The 26,897-nt window shown below is 47.6% G+C and overlaps 1 protein-coding gene across 1 annotated transcript in view; it reads right to left on the reverse strand.

The window, feature by feature from the left end:
- Nucleotides 1-25,406, reverse strand: part of LOC133139980 (solute carrier family 23 member 2-like) — a 45,889-nt gene extending 20,483 nt beyond the window's left edge. The window contains exons 1-8 of the mRNA XM_061259471.1: nt 25,195-25,406; nt 12,458-12,519; nt 11,003-11,226; nt 7,770-7,868; nt 6,757-6,873; nt 6,355-6,512; nt 453-541; nt 99-166 (exon numbers count right to left, since the gene is read on the reverse strand). Coding sequence (XP_061115455.1) covers nt 99-166; nt 453-541; nt 6,355-6,512; nt 6,757-6,873; nt 7,770-7,868; nt 11,003-11,226; nt 12,458-12,470 — 768 coding nt within the window. The 5' untranslated portion in view covers nt 12,471-12,519; nt 25,195-25,406. The remainder of the gene's footprint in view (nt 1-98; nt 167-452; nt 542-6,354; nt 6,513-6,756; nt 6,874-7,769; nt 7,869-11,002; nt 11,227-12,457; nt 12,520-25,194) is intronic.
- Nucleotides 25,407-26,897: the final 1,491 nt, after the last annotated feature.

The following is a 26,897-nucleotide window of genomic DNA, read 5'->3' on the forward strand; positions in this document are numbered from 1 at the left end:
TCTCCCTCTCGCTCTCACTCTCTCCCTCTCACTCTCTCACTCTCCCTCTCTCTCCCTCCCTCTCGCTCTCACTCACTCTCTCCCTCTCTCTCTCTCACCTCTTGTATCCGTGGATGCCAGATGTGTTCTGTGTGCATCAGCTCTGTGCTGTTCAATACTGGAACAACTAAGAGACAAACGGAGGGAGACAATGAACTGAAGATATCGCTCTGTCCACATTACTGAATCAGGTTCTCACGTGTGGGAGTGTGTACTTTGATTGTATGTAAAAAATAAAATCAAAAAAGGTAAAGAAATATATTTTATTATACCAGAAAAATGTGTCAAACAAAAGGTGTGTGGGAGGCATATGTGGGATGTAGAGTATGCTGGGACTGTGTGTGTGTCTGTGTGTGTGTGTGCGCTGTGCGTGCCAGTGAGAGAGCGATGGAGTGTGTTAGAGGGAGACGTACCTGTATCGTTGCACTTCCACTTGTCGAGGGAGAGGATGGCCCGGGCGGGAGCCAGGAAGGCGAAGGCACTGGCCTGGAAGAGAGGCAGGCTGGAGGGACAACAGGGAGACAGAGCACAATCAGATCCCCATCAGATCCCCATCAGATCCCCATCAGAGCCCCCTGGTGCTATTTCACCCACATGCTGCAATACCACCACCTCACCACACGGTGTCCCCACAGGCTACTGATGCAGAACAACATGGCAAATTGGCGAGATTGGGAGGAATTTGAATAGAGCAGAGATGCAGGGCACAGGAAACCCAAACAGGCAGACATTTTCTTTTTTTAATTGAACGTAGTACTAGAGGTCTTCATGTGGAACCAGCTGAAATCACACATTTCTGAGTATAATGCATTTCCAATGACAACAGGGATAAAGGTATCAAAATAAGCAAAACAGCAATGAAACCATTAAACGGCAAACCAATAACACATTATAGGCATTATAAACTGCAAAAAAAAACAAGTCAACATCAACAATTATTTTTGTCTTATATCAAGACTTGAAATCTCATTTCTATCACCTTTTTAGGGGTGAGAAAATGTCGCATTCAAACACACAGGAACTTAAAACAAGCTAGTAGTTTAGAACAGAAATCTGTCTTGCATGACAAAAACACTCGAATTATAGTCCTGCCTGGAAGTGGTGCACAGATAAACGTGTGTCTGCTCTCATGGCACACAGGTCAGGAGACAGAGAGACAGAGAGACAGAGAGAGGAGGAGAGGAGGAGAGGAGGAGAGGAGGAGAGGAGGAGAGGAGTGTAGAGTCAATGATGACCTCAGCTGGCACAGTGAGTCATCAGATAAAACAAGTCCCCCTACCCCCCCCCCTCAGCACGTAACCCTGGAGACACGCTTTCCATTTATCAATACGTACAGGAAAAAAGGAGTCACAATGACGCTCGCACATGCAAGAATGAGGATGAAGATAGGATCGCTTCAGATCCCGGAAAGGGCTTGAACTGCGTCAGCGTCAGGAGGACATTTTAATTGAAATGACGTGGGTATCTGTGGAACAGCCCGCGGACCTGAACAACTGTCTCTGTACGCATCTCTGCCCGTCTCTGCCCGTCTCTGCCTGTCTCCGTGTCACTCTGCCAGTCTCTGCCCGTCTCTGCCTGTCTCTGTGTCACTCTGCCCGTCTCTGCCCGTCTCTGCCAGTCTCCGTGTCACTCTGCCCGTCTCCGCCCGTCTCTGTGTCACTCTGCCCGTCTCCGCCCGTCTCTGTGTCACTCTGCCCGTCTCTGTGTCACTCTGCCCGTCTCTGTGTCACTCTGCCCGTCTCTGTGTCACTCTGCCCGTCCCTGTGTCACTCTGCCCGTCTCTGCCCGTCTCTGTGTCACTCTGCCCGTCTCTGCCCGTCTCTGTGTCACTCTGCCCGTCTCTGCCCGTCTCTGTGTCACTCTGCCCGTCTCTGTGTCACTCTGCCCGTCTCTGTGTCACTCTGCCCGTCCCTGTGTCACTCTGCCCGTCTCTGCCCGTCTCTGTGTCACTCTGCCCGTCTCTGCCCGTCTCTGTGTCACTCTGCCCGTCTCTGTGTCACTCTGCCAGTCTCTGTGTCACTCTGCCCGTCTCTGCCCGTCTCCGTGTCACTCTGCCCGTCTCTGTGTCACTCTGCCCGTCTCTGTGTCACTCTGCCCGTCTCCGCCTGTCTCTGCCCGTCTCTGCCTGTCTCCGTGTCACTCTGCCCGTCCCTGTGTCACTCTGCCCGTCCCTGTGTCACTCTGCCCGTCTCTGCGTCACTCTGCCCGTCCCTGTGTCACTCTGCCCGTCCCTGTGTCACTCTGCCCGTCTCTGTGTCACTCTGCCCGTCTCTGCCCGTCTCTGCGTCACTCTGCCCGTCTCCGTGTCACTCTGCCCGTCCCTGTGTCACTCTGCCCGTCTCTGCCCGTCTCTGCGTCACTCTGCCCGTCTCTGTGTCACTCTGCCCGTCCCTGTGTCACTCTGCCCGTCTCTGCCCGTCTCTGCGTCACTCTGCCCGTCCCTGTGTCACTCTGCCCGTCTCTGCGTCACTCTGCCCGTCCCTGTGTCACTCTGCCCGTCTCTGCGTCACTCTGCCCGTCTCCGTGTCACTCTGCCCGTCTCTGCGTCACTCTGCCCGTCCCTGTGTCACTCTGCCCGTCCCTGTGTCACTCTGCCCGTCTCTGCCCGTCTCTGCGTCACTCTGCCCGTCCCTGTGTCACTCTGCCCGTCTCCGCCCGTCTCTGTGTCACTCTGCCCGTCTCCGTGTCACTCTGCCCGTCCCTGTGTCACTCTGCCCGTCTCTGCCCGTCCCTGTGTCACTCTGCCCGTCCCTGTGTCACTCTGCCCGTCTGTGTCACTCTGCCCGTCTCTGTGTCACTCTGCCCGTCTCTGCCCGTCCCTGTGTCACTCTGCCCGTCTCTGCGTCACTCTGCCCGTCTCTGTGTCACTCTGCCCGTCTCTGCCCGTCTCTGTGTCACTCTGCCTGTCTCTGTGTCACTCTGCCCGTCTCTGTGTCACTCTGCCCGTCTCTGTGTCACTCTGCCCGTCTCTGCGTCACTCTGCCCGTCTCTGCGTCACTCTGCCCGTCTCTGCGTCACTCTGCCCGTCTCTGTGTCACTCTGCCCGTCTCGGCGTCACTCTGCCCGTCTCTGCGTCACTCTGCCCGTCTCTGCGTCACTCTGCCCGTCTCTGGGTCACTCTGCCCGTCTCTGCGTCACTCTGCCCGTTCCTGTATCCTGCACTGCAGGCAGGACTGGGCTGTACAGTGCTCCCACTTTAGGAGCGTTTGCTTTGTTAGTGCGGAGCCCTGCTTGGTGGGAACGGCTACAGATCCCGAAAGTTAAGACCAGCAGTTCTCCACAGGTTCTCCATTCCTGTTTGGGGGGTGCATAGGGGCAAAAAGAACCACTGGCTTAAACACACCATTCACAACACAGGCACTGTGTCACACTTTGGCCTGCAGCTTAATCCTGGTTAAACCTGTGTGGCTTACTTGGATATGAACGAGATCCTATCCTCACCAGTGTGTTCCAAGCTTCTGCTTTACTGAGCATTTTGGTTTTTTTTTTGGTTTTTTTTTGTTTTTTTTGTTTTTTTGTGCGTTTAATTTCTTGTCCGTCAAACCGTCTGCACTTCAGACCATCTGAGTCCCAGGGGATTTCCAGTGACACACAGTTTAGTAAACTGCCAACTGAAGTTAACACAGTCAAGGGTGCCTTCCCATCTCTGATCAGACTAGCGCTGTAAAGCTCAGGGAATTTTGGGGAATGTATACTGTTAACAATATTTTTCTGTCTGTGCCCTCATTTGTACCACTGTGTAACAGAAATAGCAGCCTGTGTCATCTCTACGCTACGGAGAGATGTGGCTTCTGAGAAACAGCGGAAGCAGTCTAATCAGAAAAGCATCCCCGCTAACCCTATCAGCCCTCAGTATCATGCTTTTTGGTTTTGCACACAATTTCTGATTTTTTTTGTGTCTGTGGAACTTAAAAACGTATTAAACACTGCTCATGCTCATGACGCAGTGTTAATGTGCCTAATTGTGTTCTGCAGGAAATTGTGACCAGTTAGCCACAAATGGTAGCACACATTTTCATAATATATTAGATGCAGTTTTATGTTTCACATTTACTTTTCCGCTCGACTGAACATGTACCGAAAACTAAAGTCAAAATGGAGGTACGACAGGGGCGACATGGCTCAGGCAGTAAGAGCAGTCGCTGTCGGTGTGTGAGTGTGTGTATGAATGGGTGAATGAGAAGCATCAATTGTACAGCGCTTTGGATAAATGTGCTATATAAATGCCAACCATTTACCATTTACCATTTACACAGAACCAAGATTTGTTTTTGTAACGTAACACCCTAACTGGTTACCCATTAAGCCCAGTCTTTACATATTTCATAATATTTCTTCTTTTTAAAGTTTATAAATTAGGTCATACACCTTGAAGCGAGATTAATCTTTTACTTTCACTTTTAATAATTATTTTCTTTTGGAGTTAATTTCACATCTACAGTGGGGTCCAAAAGTCTGAGGCCACATTTTTTATAAACAGAAAGTTTCAGGATGAAAAATGTGAGGACATTTTTTTTGAATTACTTGAAAAGCAAGGTGTGCTGACAATCTACAAACACCTGACCTCAAGCCCATTGAACATTTATGGGGGCACTTGAAGACTGACCCTTATTGTTCGAAGACGTCTTTTTTGGGTGGTTTTAATGCCCCAGAAAGCAGGAAATCACTTAAGGTGCAAACGCTTATTATTATTATTATTATGATTATTTTATTATTATTAACCAACCACACCTCCTTTCTGCTTCCAACACAAGGGCCTGGGTGTTGACAAAGTCTGGGGAGAACCCCAATATATTTTAATCCTTTCCTTCCATTTAAGACAACAAACTAGCTATGTGCATCAGGAATAATGTTTAAATGAAATTGGTGTGGGATGCCCTGTCGAGCCCAGGACACAGAGACTGTCGTAGAGGTCCTCAGGCTGTTCCTTCATCCTGTTACATGGCTCTCGGAAATACGTCATTACTTAGTTATTTTTTGGTATCAAATAAAAGAAAAGAATGAGGAAAAGGACTGCTGTCATTTGACTCTACCAGGGTGCATTGCTGAGGAGATTATAATGAGGGTATGAGGGTATTGCTGAGGAGATTAAAATGAGGGTATTGCTGAGGAGATTAAAATGAGGGTATTGCTGAGGAGATTAAAATGAGGGTATGTGGGTATTGCTGAGGAGATTAAAATGAGGGTATGAGGGTATTGCTGAGGAGATTAAAATGAGGGTATTGCTGAGGAGATTAAAATGAGGGTATTGCTGAGGAGATTAAAATGAGGGTATGAGGGTATTGCTGAGGAGATTAAAATGAGGGTATGAGGGTATTGCTGAGGAGATTAAAATGAGGGTATGAGGGCATTGCTGAGGAGATTAAAATGAGGGTATGAGGGCATTGCTGAGAAGATTAAAATGAGGGTATGAGGGCATTGCTGAGGAGATTAAAATGAGGGTATTGCTGAGGAGATTAAAATGAGGGAGTGAAAATTTATTCTGACTCATCATAAACCACAATGCCATATCATTGCAAGCCGGTTGAGAAATTCTTTGAAATTGATAACCATTCCGCAACTACTTGTGTAATTAAAGTATTAAGCAGTCACAAAAAAAACATGAAACATGTCGCAGCAGAGCTTGAAGGAATCATTTTCATTCACTTACTTTGATTTGGCTCACTCTGGATAAACTCCCTGCCTAGTTTAACTGTATTAACACCAACTATGCAAAACAGTATGAAGAGTTCTATGTGCGTCACTGGAAAAGGGCCAGGATCTTGAGGAATGAATTAAATGCTAACGTGCGTTTTTACAAGCATTTCCCAGCCACAATGCACAAATCACTCCATCAATTCCATGAATCTACCTGGACCAAGTCTGCTTGCATTTTTAAATTTCCGTTCAACAAACCTGAAATAATGCGACCACATCTCTACCCTTTCACAAATACGTCTGCTGTAGAAATGTCCGGAATTCTGAATCCCGGAGCCACTTTTCCTCGAGGCACTGGGAGATTATTGCCCAGAGAAAACCAGCAAGCAGATTCAGCACATTGAATACAAAACAGGTATGGACAGGGTTGTCACTTTGAAGTATTATTAAATATTCTAATGAAAAAACATCGCTATTAAAAGGTTTTTTTAATAGAGATCTCTAGTGGGGTGTTGACAGTTCCTGCAGATTGCCACCTACGTGCGTGGGAATTGTCTCCTCCTCTATGGATGTATTGCAGGGCTTCGTGGCGTACAGTATCGCGAGGCTTCATGGAGTACAGCGTGAAAGGCCTCACTGTGGCAGTACAGCGATGCAGTCCCACCCTTCCCCACGTACCGACAGCCGAACGTGGTCTGGAGCAGGGTGGTGATGCCCACGCAGAAGAAGATGGTGCCGATGAGCTGGCTGGTGGCCCACTGGTCGAACCCCACACACATGGCCTCCGCCAGCAGGAAGGGCACGGCGATGGTCCCGCTGAAGCAGGTCAGGTAGTGCTGCACACAGATCGGCCAATCAGAACCCAGGCACAGCAGGTCGGGCGGAGCAAAGAATGAGTCCCGCCAATCAAAATCAAGACACGGCAGGTCAGGCAGTGTCGGACACACAGACCAGCCAATCAGAACTGCAACCCATGAACAAATGCAGAGGCATGGAAGATATTGTTTAAATAATATTGAATTCACAGTTGAAGAATTTAGTCTGCGTGTGTGTGTGTGTGTGTGTGTCCTGTAGGTTTACCTGCATGCCCAGGAAGATACACAGGTACCACGGAGGAGTATCCTCAATGGTATAGATCATGTCCATACGCCTGACGTCCACGCTTTCTGTGCTGTCCACCGTGTCTGACAGGGAACTCTGTGTCGGCGCACGCACACACACACACACACACACACACACACACACACACACACACAAAGAAGAGCTGCAGTGACACCGCGGTGAAGGACACTCACATGACAACATGTTTGAGCTGACTGATAAGGCACTGACAGAGCATTTCCTCTGGATGAGATTACCACATAGCAGCATCCTGTGGGCCCTGTAAGAAGCCCTTAATGTAAAAGCCGAAGATCTGAGCCACCCTGCTGGCTTTTATAGAGACACCTCCGGGGATGAGGACCATGAGTCAGCATGACAGAGAGAAAATAGAGAGAGAGAGGGAGAGAGAGAGAGAGGGAGGGAGAGAGAAGGAGAGAGGGAGTGAGAGAGAGAGAGAGACAGAGAGAAGGAGAGGGAGAGAGAGAGAGAAGGAGAGACAGAGAGGTGTGTGCTGGGCCAGCTGAAACTGGAGACACGCAACCAGTGAGAGAAAAATCTAAATGGAAGGAATAAGAGAAGCGTGTAGGTAAACAAAACCCTCTCGAGCAACACAACCCTTCCTTCCTTACTGTACGTATGTATGTATGTATGTATGTATGTATGTATGTATGTATGTACGTATGTATGTATGTATGTATGTATGTATGTCCTGCTCCAGCCAAGTTTGCTGGCAATGAGAATACAGAGAGGCGTGTCCTATTAAAAGAAAAGACAAAAACAACAAAAATCGTACCTACCTAAGAAATCCATTCTAGTATATCGGCAAACTTTCATTTAGGTGCCCAAGTGGTTCTCGAAAAGGAGCTAAATTTGGCAAAATTTTGGGCAACACTCTACATACGTGATGTAACGTAGCCTGGAATAATGAATATAACGTACTGTAGATGGTAGAGATGCCGTGCTTCTGCAGCAGTTGGGTGAGGGACCCTTACCTTTTCTGCTCCTTCCTTCTCCTTGGGGTAAATGGCCATGAGCTCGGTGTCTTCATTGTCCTGGTCAGCTGCCGCCTGGCTCACCCCGTTTATCACCACCTGTATGGAAAATGGTAATTATATAGCGCCTTTATCCAAAGCACTATACAACTGATGCTTCTCATTCAGCCATTCATACACTCACACACTCACACACCAACGGCGATTGGCCGCAAGGCCATGCAAGGCACCAACCAGCTCGTCAGGAGCATTTAGGGGTTAGGGGTTAGGTGTCTTCGACACACCCAGGGCGGGATCGAACCGGCAACCCTCCGACTACCAGACGACTGCTCTTACCGCCTGAGCCAATGTCGCCCGTATGCGAACCCCACGTATTTCCCATATGGGGAATGGGTAGAACACACAGATCGGGGCCTGTAGCTCATCTATAGGGCAGTATGCTGCATTCTTAATTTGATATAAATTGCATGTTTTTTGGCAGGGTAACTGCCTGCCATCTGAAACCTTCATCTGTTCAGCTCTTCATGAAAACCATGGGAAGGTGTCCATAATGGAAGTAGGCTGTGTGTTTTTAAATACTCAGCTTTGGCTAACCAAACAAACCAGCTAGGATACACAGTAAGTGGTAAATGTTAGCTTTTATGATGCAGTTTAGACCACGTAGGGCATATTAGACTAGTTTATGAGAGGATGTTGAATCACAAGCCAGAAATACAGAAAATCAACTAATTTGGTTCTGATCTGTTTCAGCCATCACGGGCAAACTCTCAAACAGGAGAAGACCCCGAATAACTGCTTTGTGGTATTTGTATAAACTGGCTGATATAACATGATATAGAATCTAAAAATAGAATCGAACAAAACGCAACATGTATGGACACAGGGTCCGAGAGACCCCAGTCATTGGGGCCTTTTATATAAAGTAGTTAACTGCGGATAAAAAAGACATTTGCATAGCTGGCAACACTATGAAAGAAGTGGGATTTTAAGTATGAATACTGTGTTAATTATGTTTTGTGCCCATTTACTCGACATCTCAAAAGGCCATCCCATTCTCACTTGTCTTTAAAATGTTCTAAAGAGAGGGAGGTTGAAAGGGAGAGTAAAGAGTGGGCGGTTGAAAGGAAGAGAGAGAAAGCAGGGTGGAAATAATCTTGGTAATTTGGATTGCGTGTCCTTTTAGCCTTTCTTTCCCCTCACAATCTGGAAATAGTCTCTCCTGGGGCGACATTCCACACCTGAACAAGGAGCGCTGCAGGTAAGTGTACTGGGCGGCCTGTAGCGTAGTGGTGAAGGTACATGACTGGGAAACGCAAGGTCGGTGGTTCTAATCCCAGTGTAGGCACAATAAGATCCGCACAGCCGTTGGGCCCTTGAGCAAGGGCCTTAACCCTGCATTGCTCCAGGGGAGGATTATCTCCTGCTTAGTCTTATCAATTGTACGTCGCTCTGGATAAGAGCGTCTGCCAAATGCCTGTAATGTAATGTAATGTACACGCTCCTCCAATGAGCTGACTCATGAGCGGTGGGTGAAGGCCCCATAGCTACAGCCAATCACAGGAGAGGAGTGGCACAGCACACCGAAAACATAACAGCGGTTGTCTGCCGCATTGTTAGAAGGAGTGAAAACACCCAAAAATAATGTACACGACCGCCCTCCTGACCCCCTCTTAAGACACGGAGCGTGTTGAGCACCTGTGAACGAGCTACGCCACACAAAGGCCTGGAACTCAATCACACACCCACGTCGTGATTACATTACATTACATTACATTACATTACATTATTGGCATTTGGCAGACGCTCTTATCCAGAGTGACGTACAGTTGATTAGTCTAAGCAGGAGACAATCCTCCCCTGGAGCAATGCAGGGTTAAGGCCCTTGCTCAAGGGCCCAACGGCTGTGCCGATCCTATTGTGGCCACACCGTGAATCGAACCGCCGACCTTGCATGTCCCAGTCACTGTACCTTAACCGCTACGCTGCAGGCCGCCCTCGTTACGCAGCGAGAACAAACTGTGGAACGGAATCTTCCAGAACAAGATCTTCCAGACGAAGACGGCACCGTGTGTGGGGGGGGAGTGACAGACGGGGAGGGGGGCGCGAGAGCGAGGGAGGAGACGGAGGAGAGACGTGGGAGATGGCGGAGCGAGAGAGAGAGGGGATGAGGAGGGGGGCGAGAGACGGGTGAGAGGGGGCGGGCTGCAGCAGGTGATCGGAACGTGTTGACGCTCCCGTTGCCGTAGTACCCGGAGCGTGCGGACTGCCTTCCTGTCCTATAATCGTACCCTGCAATTACGCTCACCCCCTTGGACCGCTTGTCTGCGCCTGGAGAGCACAAGAGAATGCTCAAACAGGCATGATCACTGCAGCTGGGGATGATTACCGCGTCTCCGCGGGACGCGTTGCTGCAGGACGCTCTTCTGCCCAGAGCATCCCAACTCCGCTGGTGCTGATTAAAACTCCCGGCCGTGAGACAAGAGCTTTAAATTAAGTAATATGTCTCCAGCTGGTACATACTGCATTAACAATGCTCTCGATAGACACACAGAGGATGGCGATAAACAATGCGGTTGAGTACGAGCAGAAAGATTCAGATGACGACAGAAATGACAGAAATGACAGACTGATTGGGCCATGTAGCCCGTAAAGGAATGGGCTAGAATAGATATTTTGGGGCATGTAGCCCTTAAAGGAATGGGCTAGAATAGATATTTTGGGGCATGTAGCACTTACCGGAATGGGCTAGAACAGACATTTTGGGGCATGAAGCAGCACTTACCGGAATGGGCTAGAACAGACATTTTGGGGCATGAAGCAGCACTTACCGGAATGGGCTAGAACAGACATTTTGGGGCATGAAGCAGCACTTACCGGAATGGGCTAGAACAGACATTTTGGGGCATGTAGCCCTTAAAGGAATGGGCTAGAATAGATATTTTGGGGCATGTAGCCCTTAAAGGAATGGGCTAGAATAGATATTTTGGGGCATGTAGTACTTACCGGAATGGGCTAGAACAGACATTTTGGAGCATGAAGCAGCACTTACCGGAATGGGCTAGAACAGACATTTTGGGGCATGAAGCAGCACTTACCGGAATGGGCTAGAACAGACATTTCGGGGCATGAAGCAGCACTTACCGGAATGGGCTAGAACAGACATTTCGGGGCATGAAGCAGCACTTACCGGAATGGGATAGAACAGACATTTCGGGGCATGAAGCAGCACTTACCGGAATGGGATAGAAGTCCGCGCCACACTTGACCTCCTCCTCGTACTTCCCCGGCTCCGCTCCAGAATCCATGGATTTGGAGGTGTTGTTCTTCCCCACGCCCATTCCTCCCTCCGCCTCCCTCCTGGCCTCTCGCCCCGCGGCGCCCTCTCTCTGCGGTCCTAAAATGGCGGCCCTCTCTTTCAGCTCCGCCTCATGTTCCAGACACTGGTCAGCGGGGTCGTCTGCGGCGAGAGAGAGGATTGCGTCGTTCATCGAACCGTCGGCCTGGCCTCTGACTCTGGCCACTGCTGGCAGTCACTGTTTTTTTCGGGGTGTGAAGGGGACAGGTGGAAATTCTCCTCTCGCCTCGTCAGGGGACAGCCGTGCCCAGCCACCCGGTAAGTGAACCAATGACCTTTCGGTCACAGACCCCGTTCACTGCTCCACACTACTGCCCTAGCATAGCCATACAGTATGAGCAGGGCCTAATATCATATAACAATACACTGTGAGCAGGGCCTAATATCATATAACAATACACTATGAGCAGGGCCTAATATTATATCACAATACACTATGAGCAGGGCCTAATATTATATCACAATACACTATGAGCAGGGCCTAATATCATATAACAATACACTATGAGCAGGGCCTAATATCATATAACAATACACTATGAGCAGGGCCTAATATCATATAACAATACACTATGAGCAGGGCCTAATATTATATCACAATACACTATGAGCAGGGCCTAATATTATATCACAATACACTATGAGCAGGGCCTAATATCATATAACAATACACTATGAGCAGGGCCTAATATTATATACGGATACAGTGTGAACGCTCTCTCCATAGCACGGCCCACAGGCCAGTGAAGCTGGGGAACTTGAGAGAGAAGGTACTAGCATTACTGCAGAGCAGTCCTGACATTCAGCTCAATGTTCAGAGAAACGGAAGGCAGAGCGGGGTTAATGGATAAAAAGGGGGAGGGGGGGAGGATAAGGAAAGTGTGAAGAAGGGAGGAGGAGGAGAGAACAGGAAGAAAGGTGTCGGGAAACGAGCGGACGGCAAAGGGGGGGGGTGAAGATGCAGAGAGGAGAGAGAGAGAAAGAGGGAGAGAGAAAGAAGAGAAGAAGAGGGAAGGGACAGGGTGCATGGAGGTCTGTTTATCTCTCTGAAGAGGTCTGCTTTTCTCTGCGGTCACGTCAGCTCCTCTTTACTTGACGTGCGGCCCAGAGGGCTGTCTCTCTCCCACCCTCCCGTGTCACGCCTCTCTCTCTCTCTCTCTCTCTCTCCCGTCCTCCCCCTCTCCTAATCGTTCCCTTAGTGTCTTTCCTTCCCTCCCTCTCCCCCTCCGCTTGGTGACGCTGTGCAGGGCAGAGGGGGGGGGGAAAGGCTTGTGTGCTGGGTCCTCGGCCGTGGCCGGCTAGAGCGGCGAGCGGGGACAGTGGCGGAAAGTACCTAGTTCACACATCGCTCCAGTCAAGCGGTGCACCACGCTGCATCTGTCTGGACTGAGCAGACTGGGAGAGGAGGGGGAGAGAGAGGGATGGAGGGAGGGGGGAGAGAGAGAGGGAGGGAGAGAGGGAGGGGGGAGAGAGAGGGATGGTGGGGGAGAGAGGGAGGGGGGGGGAGAGAGGGATGGAGGGAGGGGGGAGAGAGAGGGAGGGGGGAGAGAGGGAGGGGGGAGAGAGAGGGAGGGAGGGAGGGGGGGAGAGAGAGGGAGGGAGAGGAGGGGGAGAGAGAGAGGGAGGGAGAGAGGGAGGGGGAGAGAGAGGGATGGAGGGAGGGGGGAGAGAGAGGGAGGGAGAGAGGGGAGAGAGAGGGATGGAGGGAGGGGGAGAGAGAGGGGGGAGAGAGAGGGATGGAGGGAGGGGGGAGAGAGGGAGGGGGGAGAGAGGGAGGGGGGAGAGAGAGGGAGGGGGGAGAGAGGGAGGGGGGAGAGAGAGGGAGGGAGAGAGGGAGGGGGAGAGAGGGAGGGGGAGAGGGAGGGGGGAAAGAGAGAGAGAGGGAGAGAGGGAGGGGGGAGAGAGAGGGAGGGAGAGAGGGAGGGGGAGAGAGAGGGAGGGAGGGGAGAGAGAGAGGGAGGGAGAGAGGGAGGGGGGAGAGAGGGATGGAGGGAGGGGGGAGAGAGAGGGAGGGAGAGAGGGACGGGGAGGGAGAGAGGGAGGGGGGAGAGAGAGGGATGGTGGGGGAGAGAGGGAGGGGGGAGAGAGAGTGGGTGAAGAAGAGAAAGAGAGGGAAAGAGAGGGAGGAGAGGGAGAGGGAGGAGAGGGTGAGGGTGAAGAAGAGAAAAAGAGGGAGAGAGAGGGAGGAGAGGGAGAGGGGAGAAGGGGAAAGACAGACGGAGGGGGAGAGAGAGGGAGATAGGGAGGGAGAGGGAGAGAAAGGAAAAGAGAGAGGGGGAGAGGGAGATCATTTCATAAAGGTAGGATGAGAAGAGGAAGGAACAGGGAAGGGATGGAGAAAGGGGGAGCGAAACGTGTTAATTAAGCATCCAAAATCCATCCATTATGCATCAAATACCTAAGCTGCAATGTGCTTGAAGGTTTTGAACAACCATGAAAAAAGCATCCATTAACTCATTTTCAAGCCCCATGGGCCTGTTGTACGCCAGGCCTAACTTTCACAGGCAACCGCATGATCTGCTAAAAGAAGAAAACCTTTTGAAACCATGTAATTTTCTCTGGTTTAGTCCAGAATGAAAGCGAGCACTAGGTATGAAGCAAAATTGAGACATTGATTGAGAAGTCTATGCTCCCCCAAAGATATTGAGGGTTCCATGCAGAAATGACAAGAAATCTGGACTTTCATTCCTGTTGAAAGTGGAACAACACTGATTTGTTGCCATTTTGAAGGTTTCTGTAGACATAATCTCAGAGTACAATGTGTTTGCAAAAAAAAACAAAAAAACACCAGAGAAAAAGTGAAACACTAAATAAATGTTGAATAATAATATTCTCTGTCCCATTTTTTGAAATCATATGTGATTATAATGGCCAAATTTTTGGAGCTATCCAAAGGTGGCTTACCATTTCCATCTATTATTCATCTGCCTTAGGAGACCAGAGATGTTCAATCCGTCTGTGACTCTACACAAAACTTAGAAGAAACTTGGGCAGAGGTGTATCAGCCTAAAATCGGGCCCAGGCCAGTTCAGTCACATTCCAAATGAGCATTCCCACTCAAATGCACCGACGAGTTTGTTTATGCGTTCAATGTTTTTCATGCAGAGTTCAGCAGAATCCCATCCCAGCCCACAGCACAGTGTGGAAATGAATCATATAAACCTGCTCCGGATCACCAGTATGTGCGCCAAAACATGCAACACACTTCACGAGATGCACTTCACGAGATGCTTTAGCGAGATTAGCCAGGTGTCGAGGTGTGCGTGTGGGCACAGAAGTGTGTCGCCTAATTGAGCGCTGAACGAATGGTGGATGTGGTTTGATCGCTGTGTGTGAACACCACCTTCTGCACACGAGGGTGGCAGTGCTAATGCCAATCCGCAGGAGTCATAACACAGAGAATAAGGCTTATTAAGGGTGTAATGAATGATTTTGCATTTTCTTAGTAACAGAGAGGTTTTTATATTTCAGCATATTCAACTACATTAATAAAATGACATTAATAAATAAGATTAATGCAATGAAGCACAAATCACTATAAAAATGTGTACACACATTTTCTACTGCAAATAATGTAGCAATGCTGAAAATGAAATTTTAGTGCAGTTCTTTCAACAACACATTCTCAGGGAAACAGTAAATACATTTAAAAAATCTTCCAAATGTCACGATGCATGGATAGATTAAAAAACTTATTTAGATTATAATAGATATTTAGTTTTTACAGTTTATTTTTCACACACTCGCACAGGCGCACTCTCACACTCTCACACACACACACACACACTCACACACACACACACACACACATACACTGCAGTGCTGTCATGCATAGGGTAACTCTGATTCCGCAGGCTCCTAAACAGGAGTGCGACGGCCCCCAGGTTTCCAGCGATATCCTCATTTGGTTGGTGTCAAGGTTACACACAAATCTCAGTTTTACATACGATCCAGGTAAGCCCTGATTTCAGAGCACAGCGGATGAGGTGTGGCAGGCGGGCGATGACACGTGAGCCTTTTTAGCACGATTTGAAATCATGAAATCATGAAATCATGAAAGCATGATTTTACCTTCACTAGGGGACGGGCCAGTGAAGATGTGTGCTTGAGGGCTGGTTAAGGACGGTTAATCAGTAACCTTTCTGTGGTTTACATACAACACGCGCAGTTGTACATTTGGAGTTTTACTCCCAGACAACACTAATTACATTTCACTTGTGAACTCATAGTCAGCCCTCTCATTCCATATCCTCAGCTTTTATTCCACGGGCAAATTAAACATTCCATAGATAAATAATTATAATTTTACTTCTTCACAATCTCAAGATGGACTACATGGGCCACCAGAATGAAGACACAAGCAGACATTGGGCAGAAACTCGCATTAGCAAAAGCGATATTGGTGGGTATTGACATTTCCTTCACCCCATTATCCACACAGTAGTTTAGCACTGACTGGTCTGGACTGAATCTGGGCTGAATCTGGGCTAATGGATTCCAATGTTCAATTTGTCTTGTGTCTTACATTTACATGTAATGCACACATATTTTACTACCCAAGGTTTAAGAAAATAAGACAACCTTCTCAAATTTTTCCATTCATTTATTGATCAACTTGTAAGATGGAAAGAATTATAACATCAAGGCAATGCATGTCGGGATGTCAGCAGTATGGTACATTAAAACATAATTACTCTCATTTTACCACACCCACACACAAAGTGCTGAAAGAGATTTCAGGTCATCCACAATCAATTTACTCTCTTGCTGTCACATAGGTTTGTCAAATGAAACACGACCAAATAGTTCAGCAGAGCGAGGCAAACAGGAGACTGCGGTGAGGGCGCGGTCCGAGGGTAGGAAGCAGGAGCACGCCCAGTGGTTAAGCAGGCACGCACCTGGGCTACAAATGTGAATCAGTCCAGGCTTTTAAAATGTGTGCTTCTTTCCACAGTAGGTGGCTGAGCCCGGGAACTGCCGTCAGTGTATGAGAGAGAGCCACGTTGTCGAGGCAGCGCTGAAAAGCTGCAGTTTGGTTTGCTTTATTTTTCCATTTCTTAATTTCATTTACTATGTTTGACGTTTGGTTTCTTCCCTCCCGGTCCCGAATTTTTTCCCTGTGTCCGGGTCTTCTGTTTTTTTCCCCTTGTCCCCGGGGTGTGTTACAACATGTGACAGTCATGTTGTGCAGCAGGGAATTCAATCTGTCTGTTGTCAAGTGCTTACCGTTACACGTTACTGACACCTACCTTTAATAGCTCGCAAACAATCGCTTGACGTACTACAACTCCCATAAGTCTCAGGTGCAGCTTCCTCCATTGCAAAAAGTGTCATCTTCTTCAACGGATTTTGTCCGTCCATGACGTTCAAATTCCAGTGTGCAAAACATAAGCACAGTAACTGCCACTCTTAACCAGTGCCGTTAAGTGCCGTTATCTTTATGACGTTCTCATGTCAGTGTTTACGGATTTGTTTTGACAGTATTGAAACTTGTGAAGTAGAAGAGGGGGAAAGTTCACCTGCTAGCTTTCTGGGGGGATTAACTGTAAGGATCATATGCCTGGTTATATGGAAAGCCACATCCAAAGCTTTTAAGCTGGTTAAGAATGCGAGTTGCATTATTGCAATTATGACTGTAATGATTAAAATTATTATTTCATTTAAATTAAGGTCAATACAAATTTCTTCCACAAGCTAGTGTACTACTTTTCTGAGTGCTATTTTTCTACCTTGGCCCAATAGAACTCCTTTTAGGAGTTAAGCGGGTAAGGCTGAGTACAACCCCCTGCGTTTCAGAATATCAAATGCTTTTTTCAAACGCATCAGATTCAACAGCAATTTATGCAAGTAAAGGCTCAGACAACCGGATTACACCAAACACAGCTTAACAGCAGCAACATTTATCTGGCAACTGAGGCCGTTTTTATCATTTTATTGTGCTACACACAGTCCCTGTTAGCCCATCTACAGTCCCCAAGTCTAACCTGTGTGCTAGGCAATGCACAAAGAATGTTCAACCAGGTTCAAATGCCTATTAAAGGCTAAAGGATGCCATCTTTGTGTTCGTAATACAGTCACTGTAGCTAGGAGAAGTGTGCACAGTATTAGTCTTAAAAAGGTACAGCAAACACACTGAACTATACTACATTAAATGATGAAATATTTATGTATCAAGCGTATGGTAGAGACAAGCATGCAAGCAAAAGCCAAGCTACTGTGCCAAGCTTTGCCATGACTAAATGAAGGAAGTTTGGTAGCCTAACGATTTTCAATCCAAGGCAATATGTTTGTGTGTGAACCATTGAGTTTAGGGAATTTTAAAATGTCTGTGTGACAGATTACACATTTACACTGCCATATTTTATATTCTTGTTCAGATGCAGTGCTTAGCGGCTGAAAGCTGCAAGTATAGCCTAATTGCCAGTCAATTGGCATTACGCATCTGTAAGGATGCCATAAACGTCACTGTAACTATACTTGTACCACCTGCCTCCCTTTTTTTTGTATTATACATCATGCCGAAAAGTCTCAGACACCATAGATTTTCTACTCGGTCCAGAAGGAAGAGCGCCCCCTATTGGTGCCCCTCCAGAGGCGATGCAGTTTTCCAAGGTCTTCCATCCCAGTGCCAACCAGGCCTTCACCCCCTCCAGTAATCAGCCAATCACCACAAACAAACATATCACTCGCCTAAAGACGATCATCAACAAAGAACCTTCTATTACCCCGCACGCAATAACCGAACGATAAGGCGCAGACAGAGACCGGCAGCTGAATATCCGCTCCGCCTGCGATCCCTTCCTCCACGCGTCTCCTTCCGTGCCTCCGATACGAGCCTTGGCCCCCCGGCACGGCATGTCATCCGGCCTGCGAGCGGGACACGGGCTCCCCAACGTTGATCAACATTTACTCACAGCATACGGACGGAGAACAGAGACTGAGCAGGAAGCAGAGAAATGCGTTTAACTGCAGTAAATGTGTTCCTTCACAGACGGCACACTGTGTCCTATTCGGCGCCGGCTATTCCGGGAAAGGAACCCAATTAGCGGGTCCCTCCGAAAGCGGGAGACGTGAATGAAGCTTCGCGTCTGTCAGAGCGGTGGGCCTATGTTATGTTTCTGTGATTAAATCAGGGAACAAGCGGTTCAATGAAACCACAGCTCCAAAAATAAATAAATAAATAAACACATATAAAACCTGAGATAAGTCCAGATAAGAGCAGCATCGCAGAGAACTGTAATAGCAACCAAAAAAAGGGGAAATGTATTATGCTTGCATTATCTTCTACATCAGATTCTGCACATTTAATCAAAACCACTTCCTTAAAACATCACGCAATGGAGCATTAAAAAAGGTCTTGTTTATCACTTAGAATTCAAGTGTTCAAGCTCTCGTGTTTGTGTTTTCCTAAAAAGCATCAATGCTGAAGCTTAATTTTCCATGAAAACTTTTAATCGAAGCCGCCATTGGTCCTCACCGGCCAGCCGTGCCACAGAAAGACAAAACTGAGGGATCAGCAGGGTCAAAGGGGACAAGTCAAAGGTCAGAGTTCAGAGGGAGTGCGCTGGCAAATGGGACAGGAGGAGCCTGCCACAGCGCTGGGGTGCGTTGGGCCCGGGGGGGGGGGGGAGGGCAGATGAAAAGCCACACAACCCACAAGAGACCCCGAAGGCATCTGTCTGCGCTGCAGGAGACCCCAGATGAGGCGTCCCACTGTCAGCCCAGGGTCCGCACAGTGCCAGTGTGAACAGAGTGGCTTTGGCAGGCTCCACACAGTCCCCAGTTTCACAGAGGCCCCCCTGCCGCACCCTCACCCCCTCACCCACACAGCGCACATCATCTCCTCTGAGTGCCCCGGGTTACGAGCCAGCCCCGAAAAAAAACAACTTAGCACAAACACGTCATTTGTTCCAGACAAAAATGTATCAATGATGCCAATTTGGACAAAAGCGTGTGCCGGGAGAATCGGGGGGGAACGGAACATCGCCCTGAGAGGAAGCCTGCGTGCTGTCACTTCCTGTGACAACCCGGACTTGCCACTCGGTGAGAAAAAAGGCAGCTTGTATACGAACGAACACATTTTAAACAGCCTTAATGAGGAATCCTGATTCATGAGACAAAAGAAAAGTCTCGCACATGACAGATCACTGGTTTTATAACGACGGGAGCTGGTGAAAACGAGGCCCCTCCCTGTTCAGAGAAGGCCTAGAACGACAGAGCAGAACGCTGCCTGTATCCTCAGAGTGCAGCTTTGAGTATTCCACCCAAAACAAAGCCATCATTTCACGCTCACGCCTTCCTCAAGTCTGTAGGCACCATGGGTTTGCTGCATCTCAGTCCTTCCCCTATGTGACTGCAGTGCTAGGTACAAATCTCTCTCTCTCTCTAAAAATAAAAAAGGTTTCTTGGCTTGCCTCCATAGAGGAACCCTTTTCCCATCTTTATAGAAACCTGGATCATCGGTGTAAAGTGAGAAAGCTCCCAGACAAAGAACCGTTTTGCCTGCCCTAGACAGGGTTTTTCTACGGAATTAAAGGGTTCCTTTTGGAGCGCGTATAACTTTGCCACTCAGGTCCCAACCTGGATAAAACGACTTGCTGTATGTTGTGGCCTTCTGCTGTAAAATATTATAGCGCCAAAGGTGGGACATCATGTCAAAACCCCTTTTTTAGCTGGATAAACATTAGTTGTCTTGCTTCATAATTCACCATACACTTGAGGCAGACCAGTTTTTTTCCATGCATAAAGAAAACAATTGGAATAAAAGGTTATTTCCTGTTGGCAGGGTTTAAGCACTGCCCGTCATGAAGTTCTCAACTGACGTTCATTCATTTTCTTCCATGCAGAAACAGGCTGAGCACTCTGAATCCATAGTGCTGAATCACAATGAATGGAAACCTTTCTAATTGTTGCTACCATTCATTTGGGAAAAACACCTGACGTATCTCCGATCGCCTAAGTAGTACCTGTGGGGTTACCCTTCAAGCAAGCTATATAACCCATAACCCATTGTTGTCCGCCTAGCCTGTTCGCCCACTAGGCATAGCATTTGTCCAACACAATTCCCTTCGAGCAGGTTACACCGCAAGTCCCGTCACCAGGAAACCACTTTCCAGCATTGCCGCTTCCACTCTTCCTCATGTCTAATTCGAGTAATTTTTTATTCCCTTCAGTCTCCCTACATGTGCCGGGAGACTAAGTCAAGGCCGCCTTGTGACTGGGGCTGAAAACAGCAAGGCACATGTGAGGGGCTGTGCACAAGCCCAGCCCAGCCCCGCCCGGCCCGGCCCAACCCAGCCCAACCCAGCCCAGCCCAGCCCAGCCCAACCCAGCCCCAGCCCAGCCCAGCCCAGCCCAGCCCAGCCCCAGCCCCAGCCCCAGCCCAGCCCAGCCCAGCCCAGCCCCAGCCCCAGCCCCAGCCCCAGCCCAGCCCAGCCCAGCCCAGCCCAGCCCAACCCAGCCCAGCCCAGCCCCAGCCCCAGCCCAGCCCAGCCCAGCCGAGCCCAGCCCAGCCCAGTCCAGCCCAGCCCAGCCCAGCCCAGCCCAGCCCAGCCCAGCCCAGCCCAGCCCCAGCCCCAGCCCCAGCCCAGCCCAGCCCAGCCCAACCCAGCCCAGCCCAGCCCAGCCCAGCCCAGCCCCAGCCCCAGCCCCAGCCCCAGCCCAGCCCAGCCCAGCCCAGCCCAGCCCAGCCCCAGCCCCAGCCCAGCCGAGCCCAGCCCAGTCCAGCCCAGTCCAGCCCAGTCCAGCCCAGCCCAGTCCAGCCCAGTCCAGCCCAGCCCAGCCCAGTCCAGCACACTCACATAACACACAAGAACAAGCTAATCCTGATTATGACATAGTCTAAAAGGGGTTCTTTTTTCTCCAAAAAGCTTATGGACTACATAAGCCAATACAACCCCCCCCCCCCCCCCCCCCCCCCACCCCCACACACTCTCTAATGGCAGCATGTTGCTGGACATTGGATTTTCTGCAATGAGACCCAGGGGAGCTCTCTCTTCACACAGCGTATCAGTGCTGCGTGTGTGTACGGCTGCTTAAATGACCCCCCTGGGAGCCTGGACCCTTCATACCCAAAAACACGAGTGAAGAATTAACCCCGTTGGGTCGACAGCCATTCAATTATGTTGGGACTGCAGTGCGGCCCAGACATAAAGGAATGGCTTCTCATATTCTGTTTGATTAGAGCTGTGTACAGCGCCTGGATTTTAATGAGCATAGTTATGTCACATTACAGTAAGAGGAAGGAGTGTTCACAGCACTATGACAGGGAGGCATTGTACTGGGATTGTTTTTTTTGTTTTTCTTTAACGCACTGTAGAATGCCGTTCTCACCACACATAATCCTCAGCAATTACCATAACCATACAACAAATCTCAGTCTCTTAAATAATCAAATGAAACCTCTTCAACATGTATAAAGTCACGGTGATTTGAACACCGTGTAATCCATTCTTATGGAGTTACAGAAATGCATCCGGTGCCAAGTTCCCATCACGGGGCTTTAGGATGAGTAAGCATGTAATAGGGCTTCTTACTGACAGGTATGTCCTGAAGCAGATGTCACTCATACAACCTGCATTAAAGGTAAAGTGCCAGACAATATGCTGCAAAGGATAATTACAAAAGAGTACGACTACTGAAATGGCAAAGCAATTTCAGGCCAGCGCACTCCCTCTGAAGTAGGCCATCGCACTACATACCTTGCATACTTCTCAGCCAGCGTTCAGTACGAGAGCAGTTGCACTACATAAAACACAATGAATCAATATTAAAACAATGTACCACGGTGAATAGTGTGTGTGGGAGAGGTGACGTACCGAAAGAGGAGAGAATGAAGGTTAAACCACAGGGACAGATAAAAACAGAGGAGTGAGAAAGAGGAGTTTCAGTTGTGAGGAAGAGGAGACTGTGTTCAAACTACTGTTGGAGAGCATTCACCAATGGAGTCAGCTTTACGCAGCAGGTCGTTTAAACCCGATTTTTCCGGATTATTAACTACAGTTTGCAGACCTGGGCTGTGACGTCCTCCACTCGACACACAGCGCTTTGAAATGGAAAATGTGACAAAACCTTTGGCCGTGAGATCGATTACAGTGAGGGCCAATCGCTGACAGGCCGTTACTCCATTGAACCCGACAGTTCAAGTACATGTTACGAAACTGGATGACAAGGAAATTAAACAGAGATGGAACTCCCCAACAGCGACTGTACATACTATAAGAAAGCCTGTCTTACGTGTTTTCGTTTTTGTAATGAGACTTAATCTTTCAGCAGAAACGAGCTTGTTTTAAGTTACTGTTTGCGTGAAAAGTGACATTTTCTTACTCCGTTGGCAAATTGTGAAATGAGTAAAACTCACCTTATTGCCTTATATTTTTTCGTCTTTTCTTAAGCAAAAAAGTGATAGAAATAAGATTTTAAGTCTAAATATAAGACTAGTGCACAGAAGAAGTAACAATGATGACATCCAAAAATCGTATTTGTTTGTCATTATTACATTATTGGCATTTGGCAGACACTCTTATCCAGAGCGACATACAGTTGATTAGACTAAGCAGGAGACAATCCTCCCCTGGAGCAATGCAGGGTTAAGGGCCTTGCTCAAGGGCCCAACAGCCATGCTGATCTTATTGTGGCTACACCGGGATTAGAGCCACCGACCTTGCGTGTCCCAGTCATTTACCTTAACCACTACACTACAGGCCGCCCACTCATCATACATGGGATGGGAGTGTATGTATAGAGTCAGGGGCACCATACAAAAAAAAAAGGGGGCGGGGTATGATTCCAAGGGCCCAGATTTACAGGGGCCCACAAAACACAGGATTTTCGAGGGTGGTGGGGCCCAATGTGAAAGCTTTTCATGGGGCTCAAAATCCCGGGTGGCACCCCTGTGTATGAAACATCTCTATATTTGATACAGTGGGAGTGTGTACACGTACATGTTTCATACACAGGGGTGTGTCATACACAGAACAGAGGGGACACAGAACAGAGTATTAAAACATCATATAAAACAGAATACATGCCAGTGAACATCCCTGAACAAAACAAAAACAAAAAAACAGCTCAAGCTAGGTTTTGAAAGAGCCGGTAGCTGGTTGAGCAGTGCAACCAGCTCCATACTCAACATGGTTTCACCAGCGCAAGCTATGTTTTGAAACAGCTGATAGCTGGTCTTAGCGGGATTTCACACGAGGGATATTAAATAAGAGATTGCAAGTTGAGACGGGTAAGGTCAGCTGTGAGGCATCACAAAAAGACCCACAGAAATGCCATGGCGACGCTAGCTGACGTGGTGATATGAATGCTGGTTGAACACAGAAATCTCAGAACAAACAATACATCGATCGAAGGCAGGACATCAAGTCATTGACACGAAGTCCAGATTAAGCAAACATTGTGGAATATGCACGGTAACCAGACCTACAGAAACTTAATCCATCGGCTATTTTATCCTATCCTATTCTATTGCATAACCATACGTTGAGCTCCTGCGGTTGTGGGTTGTGATCACTGCCGCACACGCCCACAAAAGCACACTCGAGGCTTGACAGTCTGTTTCTGTGTAAAACGCACGGAATATAAATTTATAGATGACCCCAAGGTTTCTCTCTGCGTGGTGATCGTGCCAAGTCGGTGTAACATAAGAACCACCGCCTCCAACCGACCCTCGCGAGTCAAGTGCAATTGGGCAAGAAATACTAAACCACATTGTCTTGTTGTTTGAAAAAAACATGCTCAACCACATTTTAATCGGGACCATTGTTAACTTTTCTCCCCGCTTTGAAAAGGCTATTGTAATAAATAATCGAGCGTACAATTTCACAACCAAGCACCACTGCGAGTGTTGAGTTTTAAGTACAAATAACAAATAATGAAGCACGAATAACGCGCAAGTCCTGTCAGTGAGATTTTGCGGTTTCACGAGTCACAAGCAGGGAGTGCTTTAAAGCTAGTGCTCTTTCACTTGAGTGAAATCCAGATCGAGGACAGATAGCCCATCCAACATGGATTTTTAAGAAAGATTTCCATTGGCTGTTAATTTACATTAAATTGATGGAGGTTGATCAATGCGATAAGTACAACATACAACAAATGCTGTGTGTATGCTATTAGGTCTCTGTACATATATTAGGCTATAACGTTAGTGATGCGTTTTAGTAAAAGCCCTGACAACTTTGATTCGGGGTGTCGCATTCATGAAAATATGATGCGCGAAGCGAGGTTTGTATTGCATAGGTCCACATTGCATTCGCCTTGAATAGGCCACGCATAACAGACATATACTCCCCATGCACCACGATGCCATCTTCTGATGAATTAGCATTGAGGTAGACTACTCGACATTCCAGCTGGCGAATTCTATAGGCAACACTTCATCACTAAGTTCTTGTTGTAGCCATTTTGATGATGTGTGTGAGTCCAGGGCACCTGCCAGGAAAGGTTGGCTGTGTTTGCCAGCTGGCTATGTGGACCCATTGACCACATTTTGGTTCGCCGTAGTTGCTGTACGTCATATTAGTAGAAGTCAGCTGACGTGCTAAAATGAAATTAATGACTAAACGGGGGAAAGTGCAAACGGGATAGTTGCGAAACCACGAGCTACAGTCGGATTTTGATCGCGTCCACTTGTGAGACCGCAGAGTTCACGCTCTGTGATTAGCTGACACAGCGGCGAACAGACTGAAAACGCGGTCATTCATTACCAAGAACGTGCTGTCCATACTGTAGCCTGCGTGTAACGGAATTGTCAGCAGGTATGCCACACGCCAACACCCCTTAAAATAATTGAACCACACAAATTAATGCAGGCGGAACTGTTGTGTATACTATCGTTAATCATAAACAAATACAGACATTCATTGATGGCTCGCTACAGATGCGCACGCTGGTCATGACTGACTCCACAGTTCCGCGTTTTACTTTGGACCGTTAAGATGACAGTAAAGGTAGGTGGCAGACTAAATGGAAGCCTTTATTCTATTCAATTGAATAAACTCATTATATTAAAAACAGTATCATTTAACGGGTTAGCTCGCTTGTTGTCAGTATCAAGGATATGCTCACCTGTCAATGTATGCGGGTAAAATTGGCAGTAGCCGTGGCAGTATTCCCCGTCGCTTATTCAGTTGTTTCAGTCTGGTATTTCAGGAATATAACCAAATCTGTTTCGGCAAAGTGTCTGCTCGGTGAAAAGCTTCTGCACCGTATTATGCAGGCTGTATCTTCTACGATTCACCCTCAAATACAGAAAGCGCATTGGCATAGGGTTGGCTGTGAACGGCACTGCGCAAACTCCGAAAGAAATGTGACGTAAGATCCTCCCAACCACGCCTCGCTAAGGAAACTATAGCCAATCAGCGGCTTGGGCTATCGTGATGAAAACATGACGGTCATCAACTTCTCAGTCCGTGCATGGGACATGCTTGTTCTGTAAGCCCACTTTCCTCCTCCCCCGGTCTCCTCCTTTCTCTCGGTGCTTTCATTTCGTTTCTCCTGTCGTTTTTTAAAACTAAAAATGGCGTCTCCCCATATTTCGCATCTGTCAGAATTTCTACTGCTCCGCATTACCCTCTAGCGTTCTTTTCCCATCAGTACACCATTACTTAATTGACCTACATTCGAAGTAATTTTCTTTCCAAATCCCGAATTAATAAAATGCCTGTCACAACCAAAGTTATACTCACAGTTATGCAATTTTTTAGTTAAAATATAATACTACTGTTTAAATTTACATAATTATATATGATGATTATCAGCTGGTTTTGTACTCCTACTGTTGAATTTTCATCCCAGAGCCCAATCACAGCTGTCTCGTTTGTTTTCTTTCAAGTAGAAAATATTGGTTTGTTAAGTGACATTTTCGTAATTCCACAGGAAAATCTTCAAATTAGATTTGCTTGACAAATGACATTTTCTGATTCCATTGCCAAATCTTACAATTAGTCAAACTGTCTTACCTCATTGGAAATATTTTGGATTTAAGAAATAAAATTTGAAGTTTAAATATAAGACCAAAATACTTGTTATTTTTTATTTTATTGCAGTTTAAGTGACTTTGACCGTTGAATGATTGCTGGGCTTTGAGTACTGTATCTCAGAAACTGCTGACCTCCTGGGATTTTCACGCACAACAAGACTTCTACAGAAAATGGTGCAAAAAAAACATCTAGTAAGACACAGTTCTGTGGGCAAAATGCTTGTTAATAACAGAGGTAAGAGAAAAATGGTCAGTCATGCTGACAGAAAAGCATCAGTAACTCAAATAAAATTAATGTGTTGCAACACTGGTATGAAGAACATCTCTGAACACACAACATGTCGAACCTTGAAGTGGATGGGCTACAGCAGTAGAATACCAATAAGTCAAAAAAAAAAAAAGTAATATATGAATAAAAGCAACTAAATGCATACAAGCATTCAGGCATGGCCAAGAGGTTCAGCTGTTTTTCAGAACAAATGTCAGAATTGGGAAGAAATGTGATCCAAGTGACTTTGACCGTGGAATGATTGTTGGTGGCAGACAGGGTAGTTTGAGTATCTCAGAAACTGCTGATCTCCCGGGATTTTCATGCACAACAGTATCTAGAGTTTGTGACAGAGGTCAGAGGAGAAGAGGCAGTCTTGTCAAAGCTGACAGGAAGGTGACAGTAATGCAAATAACCACACATTACAACAAGTGGCATGCAGAAGTGATTTGTGCTGACATTTCATGCTGGCTAACACAATGGATGCACAAACTGAAGGCTCTCCCCTTTACTGGATGATTT

Source organism: Conger conger, chromosome 11 (genome assembly GCF_963514075.1).
Source record: "Conger conger chromosome 11, fConCon1.1, whole genome shotgun sequence".
Taxonomy (NCBI): Eukaryota; Metazoa; Chordata; class Actinopteri; order Anguilliformes; family Congridae; genus Conger; species Conger conger.